This window comes from Anopheles gambiae, chromosome 2 (assembly GCF_943734735.2).
Source record: "Anopheles gambiae chromosome 2, idAnoGambNW_F1_1, whole genome shotgun sequence".
In the NCBI taxonomy this organism is placed as follows: domain Eukaryota; kingdom Metazoa; phylum Arthropoda; class Insecta; order Diptera; family Culicidae; genus Anopheles; species Anopheles gambiae.
Window position 1 is genome coordinate 48531182 of NC_064601.1, and position 19568 is coordinate 48550749.

Genomic DNA, 19568 nt, shown 5'->3' on the forward strand with positions numbered 1-19568 from the left:
GCGACCTGCCTAAGCTCTATCTAGTATGGCGAATTACAGCAACAGTTCACTATCAGCTGATGTTCATAGCAGGAGTTGGCGTAAAGGAATCCACAACCTTGGTAGCCGCAGCCACCTCCGCCGCCAGGAGCACCAAAGCCACCCGGTCCACCGAACCCCTGTCGACCGAAGCCACCGAACCCTCCGAAACCTCCGCCTCCACCGAACGGGGCGGCACCGTTGATGGAACCGCAGCAGCACGCGTCGTGGTACACCTTCTCGTCGCAGTAGCTATACACCGAAGCATCGCACAGTGGACAGCCCGGCAAGGATCGGGTGCGTGGTATCAGGAACGTCGTCCGGACTGCTTCATCCCGGGCACTGTTTTGCGCCTGCTTGCTGTCTTTCGTACCCATTTTTGCGGCGGTGGCGGCATCGTCGTTTGCCTGCGATGGTTTGACGGGATCTTTCAACATCATGCTCATGCTCATCGACGACGGCCCCGATGACGGTTCGTCGGCAACAACGGTCGGATCGGCCGCTACCAAAGGTCGCGGAAGAATCAACTGCTGTACGACGGGTGATTGTAGAATTTTTACTGAGTGCGGAAAAGGGAGAGAAAAAAAAATAACGACAACCGGTTACAAATCAGGTAAGTGAGGTGTTACTTTTTTTTGACTAAGGATTTTATCGGACAGATTACACAAAATCCAATTCTTAAATTTTATATGTTTTACTGTTCGCTGCAAACCAGTCGATGAGGTTTTTAATAAGAGGAGGTTTCAATTCAGACAGATCGGAGATTCGAGAGAGTTGACTGTATTTCTTCAATTTTTTAAAAGTTTCAAAGTTCGTCACTAATCAGAACAACAACGAACACATCGTCGGTTAGTAAAGATAGGTTTTATTGTTTATTTATTTATTGGTGGTGGCCGAAAACAAATGGATGGTTCTAACAACGAACGGTTGTGGTTCAATTCCACCTTATGTGGAGCGTACAGAAGTAGCACCAAAAACTTGATTATCCCCGGTTGCGTTACTTGCGATACTACCAAACCTCTCTAAGTAGTAAATCATGTAAATAAAAAAAAGAACAATGCCGGCAGAGCACCTAAAAGTGTTGTCATTAGTGCTGGGTAGTTCGGAGCGAAGTCATGGATCAACTCCGATTTCGGTGCGCAAAATATGACTCCGACTCCGGATCGTAACCGAATTTGACTGCAAATCAATCCGGATCAGTCCGGGTCAATCCGGATCAGTCCGGATTAGTTCGGATCAATCTGGATGACTCCGAATGAGTCTGGATCAGTTCGGATGAGTCCGGATGGGTCTGAATGATTCTGAACGAGTAGTTAGTTGAATGATTCTGAATGAAAATCCGGGCGAGTAGTAGGTTGACGTTGTAATTGCTAATTCCCAAAATGACTGTCCATTTTCGTTCAGATAACTCTTGATGAGTTCATTGACTATCAAGTAATGGATCGAATATGTACGATACAGTGTAAAAAATGTCTTCCTTTTTTAAATATTTCTTTCTTGCATTAATATTTACCTTTTCCATCAGATTAAAACATCATTTTTTCCTTGTACATCCCGCATGCTTCCCATAAATTCAGTTAAAATTAAAATAGCCTTACTGTTTTTGCACCGCCAACCGAAACTACTTGCCCGGATCGAGCAGACACTCATTGGGACGCTTCTAGACCCCTCCGGACAGATCCGGACTGATCCGGATTCGGAGTCGACGAGTCCGGAGTTTTTCCCGAGTGACTCCGATGGTTACCGGAGTCGGATCAACCCAACTCCGGAAAATGGCATTTACCCATCACTAGTTGTCATTAAGAGTGTGTGTTATATGATTTCATGGATCGTATTGTATAATAATGACATTTTCTTCTTCGTCTAAATTATAATTGTCCCGCCTAACCCCTCTCTTCGTAAAGTATTGTATCTTTTAAATTATGTAGCAAAAAAAGATTCACTTAAATTATTTTTATTACTTTAAGTAACACACATCTACAAGTTCTGTTGATTACCACCACGAATCAACCGTTTAGCAATGATAAAAGTCGAAAAACCTTGACCGAAACACCGACACAGTAACCTTGGGAAACCAAAAATAAATGTCCACAAACAGGCAGAGTAGAAAGTACGGGAAGCAGATTGTCGTCACAAACTCGCCATCACACACGCCATCAACGCGATCCAAAAATGTCCATACTACGCGGGCTCGTGCTATCTCTTCCAAAAACCCCCTAGAAGATGCTAACTGCATACAAAACATCGACTTCTTGCTCTCCTTGTACTACAGTCCCGACGTGTCGGCGTGTGTGTGTCCGATACCGCCTAAAATCCCACGCATTAACGTTTCGCACCTTGGAGGCAGACTCTCCGTACACAAAACCAACCAAAAAAAGTGGACTAAGTGAGTTGTTTTCACCTTTCCTCATTATCAACCGGAAAAGGTCATTGCTTTACGATAGTTCCGGGTTAATATTCCTGTTATTGTTGTTGGTGTTCGTTCCTTCTTTTTGTAGAAAGTGTGTTGCTCTGCGCGGGTGATTTATTGGCCATGTAAAAGGTGGCGACTATCCTTTTCCAGTTTCTTCTTTGTTGGGCTTCGATGAACCAATCGATGTTAAATCTAGATGCTTCTTTTTTGCATCGCGCTAAATTAATTCGACTGCACATCCCCATCCCCCATCCACCAGCGTCGATTGGTGGCCGCGTTCAAGGTACAGCGAATGGTCGTTTGACAAGTCTCGTGATAGCAGCATTAGTGCAATTGGTTGTTGTAAAACTTTATGGCCCATTACGGACGGGCAAAAATAATATTGTTGTACGAGTTTCGTGGCACCCCTGAAGAATAAGATAAGATAAATTCCCTTGGTGGAAACACACAACGTTAGACGTTTAAAGGTAGTTATGTAACGCCATGGCGGTAGTAAGACCTTCCCAAAGTTGGGTTTTTTTTAAGTTGCACCTCTTGGCGCCATTTTGATCACCAATCTCTTCAGTTCAGTGAAAGTTGCGATCGTTACTATTAAGACATTGTTGCTAAGACATGACCTTTGCGATAAACAAATTTGCTCACTCACATGGCCGGTTCCGGTACCGGTGGCACTGACGGCGGTGATAACTTCTTATTTTTTCTTGTTTGGTATATCAACTTTACTCGGTGTTAACCCGGCCTAACAGCCTACTTATGAGTTTGCCTATCTCTATAACATATTGGTGTAGCCAGAATTTCATTTAGCAGATTATTTGAGTTGTTCCTAATATAAGGTTTGAACTTATGATTGGCATTATTTTTTGGGTCATACGACTCGAAGATTGTACGACGTTCCGGCAGACCCAGATAACGATATATCCGGAACGAAAAAAGTATGATGCATTGGTAACTGTTGCAACGTCCTTTACACTTGGTATAGCCTTACAGAGTTTCCCACGATTTATTGGTTGGTTCCCATCAATTTTTGGTGTGTTCCCTTATTTTTTGGTGCGTTTCCACGATTTTTGGTCGTTTCCCAGAATTTTTTAATCCAATTGTATTGATATCCAATCGGAAAATACCAATAAATTATGGGAACGAACCAAAAATATATGGGATACAACCAAAAAATCATGGGAACTGACCAATAAATCATGGGAAACCCTGTAAAGTACATAAAATCTATTCATGCGATACGATTCATGCATTACGGTAAAAGACGAAAGAAATCACAAGGACCAAAGTCACTGTAAATCATCAGCCAGACTGTTGGTTTGGGTTACTTAACAATTTAAATATGCTTCCCAAGGAACAAAAACACCATGTCCAACAGGCGAACAAAAGATAGAGAAAGCATTTTGATTTTGTTTCCTTAAACCCGTCTAGTCTCATTGAACAGACTCAGTCCAGCACAGACGTCAGCTCAGTGGTCTATTCCAGGGGTCTCCAAACTACGGCCCGCGGGCCGCATGCGGCCCTCAATAGCCTTTAATGCGGCCCGCGATGACTGGGTGAAGGTTAAATTGAATAGCTTTCTTTTCTGACTAACCAATCAAAAAGTTATTTTTTAAATTCTGGAAGACGAAAATCAAGATTCAATAAAAGAAAGCTTCAGAAATTTTATGTATTTTGCTAGTATTTTCTTATTAAAACAAGATTTGAACTTCCACGCATTCTAAAGGTAGCGTCAAAATGGTCCTCAACAAAGTTGATTGTGAAGCAATGCGGCCCGCGAACTGAAAAGTTTGGAGACCCCTGGTCTATTCTATAGAAGTGCCTGCTACTACTAGACGGAACAGATTCGTTTCCCATCTAGATCGCGTCCCATATACATACTGGCTAGCACACACTGGCTAGATTCTGCTGCGTAGATCAAACAAAAAGATGAGTTTTTCAACCTCACTAATAGAGATTGTTTTGATGTAAGTAATAATGCAATTGCAATAATCCAAAACACATTGCAAAGGTAATCCAAAACGAACTAATTAAATAGTTCGCCCCGCTGTAGTTGCAACGCCGTCTCGTATTTATGCGATTTTTTTACGGTCTGACTGTTTCTGGATATAGCCATAAACCTGTTTAAAGCGGGCCACGCATGAGCCACCTTCGAATCGAATATCCACCGGCAGTATCAGGTAGTAAAAAAAATCGGACTCAAAAAAGAGCTTTGCGTGATTTATGGCTATTTTTTCTTCGGCTTCGGCTGCTTAAGCTCCAGGATGTGCAGGTGAAAGTGTTCCACTTCCAATTCTACCGGCTTACGGTTTTATATCCCACCCAACAAACTGCATGTTCCCTCCTGCTAGCTATCACTAAACGGTGGGCTCGTCTTAGAAAATCCCCGTCCCCGAACACTGCCAACTCATTATTCACCCGGGACAGTTGCGGGACAGACACAGGTGTCTGTTTCGCCGTCGCTTTATCTTTGCCCTCTCCACTCGCCAGGGTATTACCGATATTATCGATGGTCGGTATCGTAGCCTCCACCGCGCGATGATGATGATCCTGAAGCATCAGCAGTACACAGGCGCCGCCTACTATCAGCTGCAGCGGCATCAACGACCATGCGGCGCGCCGTGCAACAACGGTGTGGTGTCTGCTTATCGATAGCACCATCCTTGCGCTACGTGATGTATCCACTTTCGGGAGAATCTGGGCACTGGCTCTTGTGGGGACACCACAACCTGAACACACCGCACCTGACCGACCCGAAACAGGGCGATGACGTTAGTGCGCGAAAGTGCGGGGATTTATTTTCACCACCGCACGCCTCCTGGAAGCGGATTTGGAAATTGGAAACACTGTGCGTAAGGGGAGATATATGCACCACCGGTACACTACGTCAACCAACACACCGGAATCACACCAAAATACGAAAGCAGTGTGTGCTTTATTCGCGCCAGGGGCCCGGTGTTGTAGACCGATCGGGACCAGCAGCACGTTTCGACTGATCCACCCCAAAGAAGTGTGTCAACTGAGAAGATCGAACCTGCGGATGAAACGCACGACGCCGTATGTGCTTGCGTGTGAAAAACCCGTCCCCGTTCGGGTGCAACGCGCGTCAATCCGATCGCGATGTTCGGCCACGAATTTCACCCTCAATCACGATGTTCCGCGATGTCCTGCTCTTTCGCGTCTGCACTACGGGGTGTGCTTGGAGCTGTCTCGCTTTTGCCAACCCCAAGACTCCGAGACTCCAAGAGCTCCAATCCACACGGGTCAGTAACTTCCAGGCCTAATATTCTTGTTTTTTTTGTTGGTCTGCTTCAAGTGCGTGAGTATGTGTGTGTGTGTTTATTATAATTTTCTCCACGCCACGCTTTTCTCACACGCTCTGCGCACCCGTTCCCCTCCAACATCATTTCCGCGTGTCTTCCCTGATCAGCGCACCAGGCCTATCGCCATCACCATCGTCGGGTTGATCTTGAGCGGTAGCAGCAGCAGGGCCAGATGATCGTTTTCGCACTCTTTTTTCGGGCCACTGCTTTTACGCTCGCTCTGTTCCCCAACCATCTCAGAAGGCCCTTACTTGGGGCACCAGCAAAGAACCGCTGCTTTGCTTGACCATATCACGAGGCGGCGGTGTGGACTGGCTCTTAGCGGTGGTTGGCTCTTTTGGTGGTTGGACCACTTTCCCCCCCCGCAATTTGCCTTTCCCATTTAATGATATTCCGCGACCATTAAGACAACGACGACTTCGACGACGACGCCACGACGATAATCCTTCCACTTCGCAAACCGCGGGAATTCATGTTCTAACCGAGCTGCTGCCACCGGTTGACGGGTATCTCGTGCGAAGATCAGGTTGTGCCGGATTAGCGGTACTTTCTTCTCGGTGGCTGGTTGAACGCTGTTGAAGCTCCGTTGTTCCGTTGGTTCGGCCTTTTGGTAGTTAGATTCTGGTTCGTGACGGCGCGCCGCAATAGACCTTAACCTATCTGTCAGAATGATCGAATGATTGGCTAATTGGAAACAGATCAGTAGAAAATGACTAAGGTTGAGCGCCTATTTTGTGGCGCAATCGGTCGAGCAACGAGTGGTCCACGCCGCAGTGATGATGTGTAAAATAATGGGGTTTCTTGTTGTTTTTTCCTCCCTCCATCAAACTTTCCATCCTTATACATTCTGTTCTGTTTTTGCTTCATTGATTGGGTTTCGCGCATCGCGCTTTTCGTTTATGTTCATCAAAGGCATCTCGATCGATCGTGTGTGTGTGTGTGTGCGTAGTAAAATTAATTTCCTCTTAAGTTGATGGACTTCTAATCTACCGAAAACACTGATGGTGGGAAGATTGCTTCTGTGTGGTGTATCTTCTTTTTGTCTGTTCTGTTGCGTTGTGCGCCGAACTCAAATTGCTGAAGGCGCAGCGAACTTGTGCTAAATGTGTTTAAACCATCTACGTGGCATGATCTAGGCGGTTGAAGATGAATGCTGCTAATTACTGCTCTTAACGATACTTTGTTGTCTATTTGTGTTCGCCTCAAGTGTGGAATGATTATGCTCATTCATCGCTAAATACCAACAATGTATGGTACGGCTGCATCGAATGGTTTCTGTTTGTTTTTGATTGTGAAAGATTATCTGATATTCTATTGATCGATAATCTACCAGACAACCAAGTGCACTAAAACAAGGTGGTAAATTATTCTAGAGTGTTTGCTAATTTTAGTGGTAAATTTTAAAAAAATATCATCGATAAAAAAAACGAGCGATGATTCATGAATGATGATTTACCTATGATTACTATGAATAATAGGCCTTACTTTATTTGAACAAAAAAAATTAAATATTTTTACACATATTACAGTTCCACACAAAATGAAACAAATATTCAAATGTTGGACACAGTTTTATTAGCAAATCTCGCCCTATTTAAACAATTTGAATGTTGCAGTTTCTAGGTTTCTTGTGGAACTCCATGTTCCAATGTTTAAGTAGGTCATAACACAAGTTGGATTGGGTCAAATGAATAAAACAAAAAATAGCTTTACCATCCTTTCATGCTGTTTTTTAGTACTAATCATCATACTAACAGTAAAACAGTACAGTAAAATAATAAAAAGGTGTGTCAGTGAGCTTTTCAATATCTGTTATAAAATAGATCACACAAATTGTGGCACAAATTCAATTCTCTGCCGATGGGAATGCTACAATCTGTGTGTCATATCTAAGCCTTTAGTCTAAAATAAGTCTAGCCGAAGAAGTTTCCATTGTGTCATTTGAACTGGTGAATATTGATCCTTCAATTGATCGTATTCTTATTTTTCTTATTCTTCCATAAATGGTGATGCTTATATTTTTCCACTATTTCATATAAGAAAAATGTCTTCAACATTTCCACGATCTCCGGAACAAGCAATCTGTTCGACTGGATTATTGATTCACTTCGATCACAAATGAATGCGAGGCACCGATGGTGTTTGTCATTTATCGGATAAAGATCCACGCATATCGTGATCGGACCCCAAACGCCGCGAGTGGAAGTTGAAAATATCACAAAGCCAATAGACCTATCCCAAAGCTAACAAAAAGGAAACGACCGAATAGTATTCCGAATGAAGTTTTATCTCTTTTATTAATAAATCAGTCAGCATCCGTCTTTCTGTTTAGATCGCATCAACCAGGGCCTGGAAGAGGTTCTGGTCGCCCGTCATGGTCACCTTGCCCTGGGCGACGGCATCCTTGACCGGGATCTGCTTCGTTCCAACGGCGATGAAGTCCTCATCCTTCAGGTTTATCACCACATCGGGCGAACCAGCCTTACCGTCCGACACCTTCAGAGCCTTCAGATCAACGACTGTTTAAGGGAAGCAAACGGAAAACTATAGAGCGCCAGTCTTTTCGGTGAGATCGAGCGTTATGTGGTGTACTTACCGATCTCATGCACACCGTCGGCGGCCTCAATGTTCAGCTGGAACACACCGAGCACCTTGCGGGGTCCGTTCGGGTCGATGGCGGCAACGCGGGCCTTAATTTTCTCGATCACGGCGTCGCACTTCATGCTGATGATTATATGCTGTGGGCGGTTAGATTGGTACACAACGAATGCAGATCCGAAAGTAAGGAACGTCAACGAATGCTACGGTGCATAAGTTGCATCTTTTTATATCAATATTTTCATCACCTGACACAGGTTATGACGCGGTGCCAGCAACCGGCTGATCTAAAGCCAGTGACATTGAAGTTACGCTGGTGGTCGGTTAATCTTCGAACAGGCGGCTGGGGCTCGTCTCCGATTAACCATGGATTAGAGTATGAACAGACGTTTCAGTAGCTAGCGGCTTCCATTAATCCACTGTGTTTGGATTTGAGGGAACTCTTGCGCTGCCGGTTAAGAATGACACGTACACACACGCTTTATCTACATTTCAAGACAAGACATCCACAACAGATTATCCCAGGCCTTATGGCAGGGTGTGTGCAGTGTCTAGTCGAAGGCTGGTTTTGGTATATAAATTCAGGAACCAACGTTCGTAAGGTACAGTTTGCTGTAAGATCTCACAGTTCCCGGTAACTAGCCACCTCCAAAACACCAACCTTCTCCCATCATCATGAAGTGCGACGCCGTGATCGAGAAAATTAAGGCCCGCGTTGCCGCCATCGACCCGAACGGACCCCGCAAGGTGCTCGGTGTGTTCCAGCTGAACATTGAGGCCGCCGACGGTGTGCATGAGATCGGTAAGTAGACTCGACCGCTCGATCTCACCGAAAAGACTGGCGCTCTATAGTATCCGTTTGCTTTCCTTAAACAGTCGTTGATCTGAAGGCTCTGAAGGTGTCGGACGGTAAGGCTGGCTCGCCCGATGTGGTGATCAACCTGAAGGATGAGGACTTCATCGCCGTCGGAACGAAGCAGATCCCGGTCAAGGATGCCGTCGCCCAGGGCAAGGTGACCATGACGGGCGATCAGAACCTCTTCCAGGCCCTGGTTGATGCGATCTAAACAGAAAGACTGACCCCTTGACTGATTTGCTAATAATAAAAGAAAATGAAACATCAAAAAGGAACTCATTTGCAGATGCAATTCCATGTGGTTGTTCCTTGTTCTTTGAAAGTATTGTTTCTTGTTTTTTCCGCCTATCATCGTCTTCCTATTAGTTAAGAGCAATTTGATCGACATGTAACGCTAATCAGATAAGAATGCGGGGCAGGGCTAGCAGAGCATTATCGTGAAAACAGTTGTTGCAATCGCGATAATTAATTGCAGTATATAATTGTCCAAAATTAATGGGCTTATCAAGAGTTAAATATGCCGTTTCATGATACGTTTATCTTCACGGTTCGATTGGCTGGTGGTGTTAGGGTCGCAGAACCGAGTGGGGTACTAACTGATTTTGTCGATTTATTGTCCCTCGGATCCAGATCGGTCTAGATTTGCATTCCCTCGAGAACATTAAACCCCTGAATATGTGTCTTTATGCAGAATCTCAACGCAACCCAACCATCATCATGTACAGGAGAGACGGCGCAAACGACGTCCAATTGACGACGAACGAATTAGCTCGGTCCGGCTGGCCCCAAGCCCAGTCACTTCTGAGCTTCCACGGTTCAATTCACGGCTCAATAATCCAATTAAAAGTACACCGTTCTCCATAGGTACTCGTCGTTTGCCTGTGTGTGTGTGTCGGCAATGACTTTGCCGTAATGTGGCGTAACCACTTCACAGCCGACCCCAACCCGCAATCCCACTGCCATCATGCACGTTAGGACACACAGCGTCAAAAAGATAAGATTGCCATCTTCACCCGGTAACTGCACGGTGATCCAGGAGCATCGAAGGCGAAGCGAAGGGAAGGGACGCGTCTGTCGCCCCATCCGTCGATTGTTCACTAATCATCGGTTGGGTTGGGTCGAAGATCTTGAGGCCAATCTAATATGTGTATGGTCTACCTACGGCTGTGCGGCTCCCATCACAGAGACAGGCCGCAGCAGCAGTAGCAGCAGCAGCAAGTGCAAGTGAACCTTTGGTGTCCCACCGTCACCGATTGGTTGGAACAGCTGCTATAAAACCACCATTTGCAGATCGGCCCGGTTCATTCGTGTGCTGCATCGTTCGGACCGTGTGCGTGACCGTGTGTTGGGAGACAAGTACTGACCGGAAGGCTGAATTCGCATCAATAATGTCGCTAGAAACTGTCATTGAGAAGGTGAAGGCTCGCGTGGCTGCCGTCGACCCGAACGGACCCCGGAAGGTGTTGGGAGTGTTCCAGTTCAACATCAAAACCGCATCCGGTGTCGAGCAATACGGTAAGATAAATGTCTAGGAACAGTGCGTGCATATGTTTGTGTGACTGTATGTGTGTGTGACTGTATGTGTGTGTATACAGTGTTAACTTTTGTATCAAACTAATGTATGTTGTGCATGTGTCGGGTTTGTGATTTGCAGTGATCGATCTGAAGCAGCTGAAGGTGGAGAAGGGTACGACTACCACTCCGGACGTGACCGTCACCCTGACCGTGGAGGACCTGATCGCGGTCAGTGCCCGCACACTGTCCGTTGGCGATGCGCTAACGCAGGGCAAGCTGGAGATCCAGGGCGATGCCACGCTAGCCGCCAAGCTGGCCGAAGTCATCTAAACGTCCCCGGGGGTCATAATGCACCTCAGCCTTCACGATGTGATTGTGATTAAGTGCCGCCATCCCCTTCCGTTGTTCGACTGTTTTTTTTTGCTTTTCGTTCGATATGATACTTTTTTTTTTAAATAAACAGAACACACTTTCATATGATCGTTTCGCTCTTACTTTACCCTCCACTGAGTGAGGAGACATTTGCTGGGAGCATATCATAGAGAAAGAACGAACAAACGGTCCATCCGGTTATCTTTGTAATCCAATGTTATCAGTCCTCTGGAAATCGAGAAGGTGGTTGAAAACGACGGCATAAAGTGACAAACATCAGCTGAAATCAGCCGGAGCTCTCTAAAGCAGATTATGTCCCAAGTGCATTGGTGAAGACAGTGGAGTTCGTCACGGCTGAACGAGACGACACCAGGGCTAGGGAGAGGGAGTGGTTTTATCAACAAAATATGCGAACGAATTGACTCACGCCGGTTTGGACACATTGTGGTAGTCTAGATTTATGAATGAGTCATCATGGGTGGTTGGTTTGTCTTATATGTATTATAGATAAGACAATTTCTTTCTAACACCAGCCCTATGTCAATTCCATACTCAAACGGTTTGCTGTTGCAAGAACTATATAGTTACTCAGACATAGCATACATAAGTTCTGTTCTTCTATGGGCACAACAACCGTTGTCGGTCAAGTCCTGCCTGTACCACTACTTGTGGGATTGGCTTTCAGTGACTTTATTGATTCCAACCCACAGAAGGATAGTTATAGTCCTACGGATGGAGGCACCCAACATTTGGGGCTTAAACCCATGACGGGCATGTTGTTAACTCGTACGAGTTGAAGACTGTACCACGATACTGGCCAGCATAAATGAGTAGTGTTTAGTAAACCTGTCGGCATAACTGCGCATTGATATAGGCGTATATGGTACAATTTTCAAAAGATTGACACTCTGTCCCCTGATCGGGCGTATTTGGGATTAATCGTAATACATAATCCGTGGGCTGGTGGTCTCGTGATGCTGCTGCCAAGGCAAAGGACTTAACAACATACCTGTCATGGGTTCAAGCCCCCTATGGACCGAACTCTCCAACAGCTCCATACAATAGCTTGGGAATACCAACTCTTTTTTAGTAATTTTAATCAAGCTATAAGAGTGATTAAGAGTGTTACATAAATATGTTACTCACCCTCTATGCCAACTAGTGACTCACTCTTTTCGGGTTTAACTTTATAACCCTCTGTACCGACTTTTACTTATTTTTTTTTGGAATTATACTTCCTTAATCGTTGCAAGGTGATGTTATCTCCTGTCTACTCTGATTTGGACCCAAACGCGAGGGAACGAGGTTGTAGAGTAGTTCTAGTTCTATAATAGGACGGCTGTTCGCGAAATCCGGAGAAATATATCAGCAGCGAAATCCGAGGACGCATCATATAGGGAAATCGTGCATACTAAGAGGTTTAAGCATCTGCTGAGATCCAGAAAACCTCGAGACTGCACAAAATGTGAGATATATCACACATTGATTCGCCCGGTGGTCCTCCGAGTGGAGACTGCAGACCCTCTGGGTGTCTCTGAGCGACGCATCCTTTTTCGTTCTTTCCATATAATGTAAAGTTTCTTGAGCATTGCATGCAATCTAACACGAACCCGCTCTTCGACCTGGTCCGACCTCTGTCGATGGTTTAGGGATAAGTTGCTACTGCTGGTACAGCTGCTTAACTGTTCCCCCTGCCATAGTCGATTTTGTAGCTACATTTTAGGTAGATCTAGGAGAAATACGTCCTCTTTGAAGAGCTGGGTGCTTACTAGAAGTCGCCTTCTCTATACTTGCTACCGATCCAGGATACAAGGTGTTTGATCAACAGCTTCGTCTATATTCCGGGCGATTTTGATTCCTTTGCTCCCGATGTTGTGTCCTGATAACTGTTACGCCAAATTCATTATTTAGTTCTTGGCGAGCTATGTATAAGGTGCTAGAAAGTACCATTTTATTCGATAGACCTATTTTATCCTTGATTGGATGTGTGTGTGTATGACTCGGTGGGTTCCGCTGAGAATTTTCCGATACCATCACTTGCTCGTACGTTTATTTAATTACATTATTTAATTTAACATTTATTTAATTACACTATTACGCCTTTGTTGAGGAAAGATATGAGACTTATCATCGTCATCACTATGTTCATTGTTGCTGTCAGCGCTTCATACTTCCATTCGTCATTTACCCAGTCTACAAAAAAGGCGACAGACTGGATTGCTCGAACTTTCGAGCCATCACAGTCCTTAATGCCGCCTACAAGATCCTGTCCCAGATCCTGTTCTGCAGACTTGCGCCCCTTGCTACAATTTTTTTCGGCAGCTACCAAGCTGGGTTTGTTGGAGGCAAATCCACCACCGACCAAATTTTCACTCTACGCCAGATCCAGTTAATCCAGCTGTTAGAGGCCACCATGAATGGGGTGCAGTGCAAGGTAAGAGTATCGGACTTGACGTTGGAATCGTTCTGTAGTAGGCTATGACTACTATGACTACCAAACAGTGGGATTTTGCCTCAGCAGAATTTCACTTCCTAGGCATAGTAGCCTATGCCATGTTTAGTAATAAATCAGTTCATAGTTAACCACCAAACTAGCAAGTTGGTTTTTATTTGCTCTCTGTGTGAACTGTAACACGTTCGAATGTCAGAAGGGTCTGAGGCAAGATGACGGACTCTCCTGCCTGCTCTTCAACATCGCCCTGGAAGGTGTCGACATCCATGGCACAATCCTCTACCAGTTTCTCCATTTTCTGGTTTTGCGGATGACATCGGTATCATCGGCAGGACAATAGCGAAGGTGTGTGAGGCGTACACCCGACTCAAACGCGAAGCAACACGAATTTGATTGAGAATCAATGCGACGAAGACGAAGTACCTGCTTGCCGGAAACTCAGATCATCTCGGAAGCAGCGTATTAGTTGACGTCGACAATCACGGGGTAGTAAATGAGTTCTGCTATCTCGAGACGGTCGTTACTTCGGACAACGATACCAGCAGCGAAATCCGGAGACGCATTGTGCAGGGGAATAGTGCATACTATGGGCTTCACCGACTGCTGAGATCCAGAAGACTTGGAGCCCGCACAAAATATGAGATATATAGCACATTGATTCGCCCGGTGGTCCTCTATGGACATGAGTCTTGGACCATCCGAGCTGAGGATGCAATCGCTTTGGGCGTGTTTGAGCGACGCATACTCCGGATCATCTTTGGCGTTGTGTTCGAGCATGGATCGTGGAGGAGAAGGATAAACCACGAGCTTGCTGAGCTGTACGGCGAACCAAGCATCCTGACGGTGGCGAAGGCTGGCAGGATACGATGACTGGGGCATGTCATGAGGATGCCGGACTCATGCCCCACCAAGAAGGTGTTCGACAGCGATCTCCAGTTCGGCATAAGGCACATGAGAGCACAGCGAACTCGATGGCTGGATTAGGTGAAGCGAGACCTGACGGAGATCGGGTGTCTGCATGGATGGGAGGCTGCAGCAAAGGACCGAGCATCCTGGAGAATAATTGTTGACCGGGCCATGTCACATCGACGTGCTCTTTTGTGAGCAGGCCAACAAGAGAGAGAGAGAGAGAGAGAGAGAGAGAGAGAGAGCTTTATACTTCCGTTCCACTTTTCACTATGCAGGCGGCGTCGTAAAATACTGTCTTGATAGTGCTGACCACAGGATACCTGTGCCCATATATTGCGACGCTGTTACGAATTATAATTCAGTTGCAATAGCGTTGACCAGCGATCTCCATTTGCAGCTTTGAGGTCTTTGACATGAGTGCGATCAACACGGTTGTGATACGTTATTTCTTGTTGTGATTTATCACGCCTTATCACATTGTTGGATAATTAGCTAAAGGGGGATAATCCTGATAAATATTCAAATGTCAGATGGCTTTATAATAATCGAATAGAAATAACACTTCACCACCGTCCCATTATAACATGTTTAGATTTATTCCCCAATAGAGGATCACTTGTTTCACACTCCTTGTCACTGTTTGTTACACTTGACCGTTAACAAACCATTAATCATTTACGGTTCAATTAATAAACAAATTTGTTAATGTGTCTCCTTAACTAATGCTCATATCAACTATCAGTCATGTAACACACACGCATTGCAAATAGTGCCCGAGGGTGATAAGACAATGCTTACTAACGCTAGCCGTAGATCAGAACTGATGCGCCCACCACTGCACGCCTTCTCGATCGCGAACACGTGTGAATCTCGCACACCATAGTCTTATCAATCGCCGCTGTTAAAGCGCGCATTCTGGCACCATCAACATCTCCTCTACTCTGCTGCACATTGTGCGCGAAAATTCAATAGCTGACGGCACGGTGAAAACAAACAGCGAAGCTTCAGCCACGATCACAAATATAGCACGACGAAACATTCCGACGTGGGCGTAGTGTAGATGTAGATCCTGTGAAAAAGCGGCACGACAACATCCACACCATGAAATGCGCGGTGTGTATTGTCGCCGTTACCTTCTCGTGGGGTTAACATTATGATGACGACGACGTCGACGATGATGATGGTTCGGGACACGTGAGAGCGATTTGCCGCCGAGGTGTTGGGTTGGTCGAGAACTCAACAAACCCGTCCGGTCCGTGATGGCGTTGTTGCGGCAGTCGTGCCGTGGATCGTCCATCGGATCAGTGTGCCCAATCTGCGGTTGGTTGTGCGTGCCGTTGATACTTCCTTGCTGCCGTGTGCTACCACTAGATCAACGCGTGAAGAATGAATCCGGTGCTGTGTGACTTCATTGCCGGTTCCTTCGGTGGTAAGTGTGGCTCATCCACGGGTGTAAGGGTAACAGCACAACGCTAACGTAATGCGCCGCTTTGGTTTTTCGTGCACGATGCACAGGTGCCTGCGGTCTGCTGGTGGGTCATCCGATGGACACAATTAAGGCATGGCAGCAGAACTCTAACTACGGCATGGGCAGCGCTATGTACAACATCATCATACGCAACAACGGTGTAAGTGGAAAACGCTTGGCATTACATGAAGACACACCAAGCGTCATCAACTGTATCATTCGATGCACAACTGAGACACACGCGAGTACACACACACACACACACATACTCACATATACATCCGGCTAGACGCCAGTACGAAATTAATCCAAGTGAGGCAGTGGGCGACGCGTGCAACCCCCAGACCAGTGATAGAAACATCGTCTAACTCGTACGGACGACACTTCCTATGGGGCCAAATTTAGAATCATCGTGCCACAACAACCACCAACACACATACCTGTTGCGGCGAATCAGATCCCTGATGACGATGAATAATGATGATGATCATGATGACGGTCAGGGTCGGTTGCAGCTTCCCCTTCGTTCGACTGTGCGTGTGTTTGTGTGTGCCATGTGTGTTGCCGTTGTTGACGACGACGTTGTGTCTTACCGCTCCTTTTTCCCTTCTGTTCCAACGTGGTGTGCGTCTAACTGTACTGCTGGGTGTAGCTGCGAGGCTTCTACCGTGGAATGTACTTCCCGCTTCTTTCCAATGGTGCTCTCAACTCGGTCGTCTTTGCCGTCTACGGTTCCCATTTGCGCTATCTGCAGAAGCAGTAAGTAATGGCTCACTAGATCAGCATTCGATGTTTACGAATTGAAGCAATACAGCCTACTAGATTCTCATTTCCACTACACCGCATATTTCAGCACACGTTCGGATAGGCTGCGAAAGGCGTACTGGAGGAAGCATGTGTTTTTCGCCGGTTCTATGGCCGGTCTAGCGCAAGTGTTTCTGGCCTGCCCGATCGAAGTGGTAAAGGTGCGACTTCAGACACTATCCTGTGAGTGTTCCGCGTCGACGATGTTTCTTTTTGCGATCCAACAAACCCTGTATGATTGTGCCGTAATCTGTGCTTTGCAGTCATTGGACATCCCTGGGCCTGCCTGAAGGACATCTTCCGGCGCGAGGGCTTCTCGGGGATTTACCGCGGCATTACGCCGATGATGTTCCGGGACGTGCTGCCGTACGGTGTGTACATGTATGTGTACGAGTACATGCTAGAGATTGAGGAACGATTGCACCGGCTCAGCAAGGAGCGGCTTACTGGTGTCCCGGTCGGTGGCGCACTGCAGGCATCGTTGATCGCAACGGCCGGGGCCGTCGCCGGCGTTGCCTCGTGGATGTTTATCGTACCGTTCGACGTCGTTAAGACGGTAATGCAGGCAGAGACGGACCCGACCGTACACAAGAGCATGATGCACTGTTTCCGATCGATGATAAAGGTGAGCTTACTGAGTGGAGTCTTGAGTTGATTGTGAAAGAGGAAATTCATGTTTGGATTCGTTTTGGATTCGGCAGAAACATGGGTGGCGTTCGCTGTTCCGTGGCAGTTTGGTTATCATCGCCCGTGCTGCACCGGTCAATTCGGCCACCTTTCTCGGTTACGAGTACTGTTTGGAAAAGTGTCAACACCTTTTGGATGAAAAGTGAATTGCTGCTACTTTTAATGAATGCGTGTGGATTCGTAAGACGGAGTCGGATGTCCCACATCCGGTATAAAACCTGCTCGAAGCAATGAAGGAGAGGTAAATGATTGGAACAATCTCGTGCAGGATGTGTACAGCTTGTAGAAACTTATAATTTTTAGATTATGTACAATATGTTACGTTTAAAATCAATCAAAGTATGTTAAGTATTCGCAATAAGAAAATATATAAATATTAAAGAAAAAAACAGTAACCGATATATTTCTTTCGCCGATAAGTTAAAATACTTTCGCCAGGGCGTAAGCGACGGGACGGAGCATAAAGCGGAATAGAGGTCGTTGGATAGGATACTAGAAATAAAGCATTTTTGAATGGGGTAATGCCGGACTGCAATAGGCTTAAGCCCAAGAAGATGACAGCGGATAGGATAGGGAGGGAAAGCCTGTTGGGAACAAAATGTTTCCTGAGGACTAATTGTCTGGTAATTGTTTCCTGACTTGAAATAAGTCTGTAAAGAAATAGGGTTCATGGAATAGAAATTTCATTCAATTCATTTAATTCATTTATTACTTCCACAGTATGCCTTTAAGGCTAATAATTAATAATAATTAATTATATTAATTCAAGAACTTAGAGAAGAAAAAACCAACAATTATATAAAAGAATGAATTGAGACTAAACAAATCATTAACTTTTATACACAAAAAGAAAATATAAGGAAATAAATAGAAAGATCAGCAAGATGGATGAAACGTAAGAGCATGAGAGCGGGAAGAACTTAAGGAGTTGAAGTCGAAGAGATCATGATAGTAGTTAAACCATCTGAAACAGAACAGAAAAGGATCATTATGACAATGTATGTCGTGATTCTACTATAGAGGAGGACGGCAACGGAGGCCACGAGAAGCTACATATACAGGCCTATTATTTTACTCGAATGACTTTCGATTCCGTCGGAAGCACTCGAGTCGAACGGGAGAAAAATTGGTATCGTTTTCGCCATTCGAATCGATGAAGGTTTCGTCGACATTTTTGTTCTAGCATCTGTGTGTTTGACAGTTGGTCGAAGCAACCGGCGGTCGGAGTGAGTGTAAACAAACGGATTCAGCACTTCTTTAAAATCATTTTTTTCCATAATTTTGTTGGAAATGGGGTAAATATGAGTGATGAGAATGTTCAAAAACTTATGTTAAACTTAATTACACACATAGACAGTGGCTTAAATGTTTTGTGAGGTTAAATTTGCGCGTTTCCGACAGCTTGAGCTGTCGGCAGAAAATCTCTCGAATGCACCTTCCTGTTCGAGCAATACGGTACCGATTTTTACTTCGTCGACTCGAATCTGCCAATGAGTTACTCGAAGCGGAACGTCGCTAGCAAAACGATACGAAAATGAACATAATGAATGTGCGAGTGAATCTTCTTAAATGCCGAACGCAATATAATAGGCCTGATAGACGAATAGGGGCAAGAGGCAATCAGATGTCGTCGATAGGACAAGGAGGCACTTGGGTAGAACGAAAAATACATCGAAATGAAACCCTGGCGAAATGTCTTTGAACATTTACTGATCTAGTGGATCCCTCAATACTATAAGAACTCCATACAATGCTAGCATATTCCAAAATTGGACGAACTAAACTGCAGTAAAGCGTTATTAAGCAGGAAAGATCTCTAAAATCAAATAAAACCCTGAATTGGAATCCCAGGGTTTTATTTCTTGATTTATCTTTATTTTAATTTTATGTTATTTAAATTCTACCGTCCATGACACACTCGTCAACTCGTACAACTTAACAACATGCCCGCAGTAGGTTCACGCCTCGTATACACCGTCCCTCGTAGCAAGGACTTACTCCGGCTGCGTGGTACTTAAGAAGTATCGAAAGCCTCTGTAGGTCGTCATGACAGCGTAGGTCAAACGCCAAAGAGCAGAATAATGGTTTGTTAAATCTCAGGTTTTTCTCTTGTTCGCTTTTTTTCATTCTACGCTATTCTATTGCGTTAATCTTATGTT

The 19568-nt window shown here is 45.3% G+C and overlaps 5 protein-coding genes across 6 annotated transcripts; 3 read left to right on the top strand and 2 right to left on the bottom strand.

Moving 5' to 3' along the window:
- Positions 1-20: 20 nt before the first annotated feature.
- On the bottom strand, positions 21-5086 carry LOC11175929 (uncharacterized). The gene is made up of 2 exons (XM_003436663.2): positions 4924-5086; positions 21-577 (listed from the first exon to the last, which is right to left on the bottom strand). Exons 1-2 carry the CDS (start codon positions 5084-5086, stop codon positions 21-23), a joined length of 720 nt encoding a protein of 239 aa, XP_003436711.2.
- A 2928-nt stretch (positions 5087-8014) lies between these two features.
- LOC3290959 (uncharacterized) lies at positions 8015-8558 on the bottom strand. Its single transcript, XM_562596.2, has 2 exons — positions 8345-8558; positions 8015-8267 (listed from the first exon to the last, which is right to left on the bottom strand). Exons 1-2 carry the CDS (start codon positions 8469-8471, stop codon positions 8077-8079), a joined length of 318 nt encoding a protein of 105 aa, XP_562596.1. The 5' UTR covers positions 8472-8558; the 3' UTR covers positions 8015-8076.
- A 372-nt stretch (positions 8559-8930) lies between these two features.
- On the top strand, positions 8931-9477 carry LOC133391528 (uncharacterized). Its single transcript, XM_061646376.1, has 2 exons — positions 8931-9148; positions 9223-9477. The coding sequence occupies exons 1-2, from the start codon at positions 9022-9024 to the stop codon at positions 9411-9413; spliced, it is 318 nt and encodes a 105-aa protein (XP_061502360.1). The 5' UTR covers positions 8931-9021; the 3' UTR covers positions 9414-9477.
- Positions 9478-10347: 870 nt separating this feature from the next.
- On the top strand, positions 10348-11168 carry LOC1274004 (uncharacterized). The gene is made up of 2 exons (XM_312965.6): positions 10348-10717; positions 10857-11168. Exons 1-2 carry the CDS (start codon positions 10591-10593, stop codon positions 11045-11047), a joined length of 318 nt encoding a protein of 105 aa, XP_312965.4. The 5' UTR covers positions 10348-10590; the 3' UTR covers positions 11048-11168.
- Positions 11169-15637: 4469 nt separating this feature from the next.
- Positions 15638-17798, top strand: LOC1274005 (solute carrier family 25 member 45). 2 transcript variants are annotated; one of them, XM_061647830.1, is made up of 6 exons: positions 15638-15879; positions 15966-16078; positions 16571-16677; positions 16741-16905; positions 16986-17347; positions 17424-17798. In XM_061647830.1, the coding sequence occupies exons 3-6, from the start codon at positions 16614-16616 to the stop codon at positions 17553-17555; spliced, it is 723 nt and encodes a 240-aa protein (XP_061503814.1). In that variant the 5' UTR covers positions 15638-15879; positions 15966-16078; positions 16571-16613; the 3' UTR covers positions 17556-17798. The 2 variants fall into 2 exon arrangements, with proteins under 2 accessions (XP_061503814.1, XP_312966.5); XM_312966.6 differs by having other exon boundaries at positions 15660-15879; positions 16772-16905.
- Positions 17799-19568: the final 1770 nt, after the last annotated feature.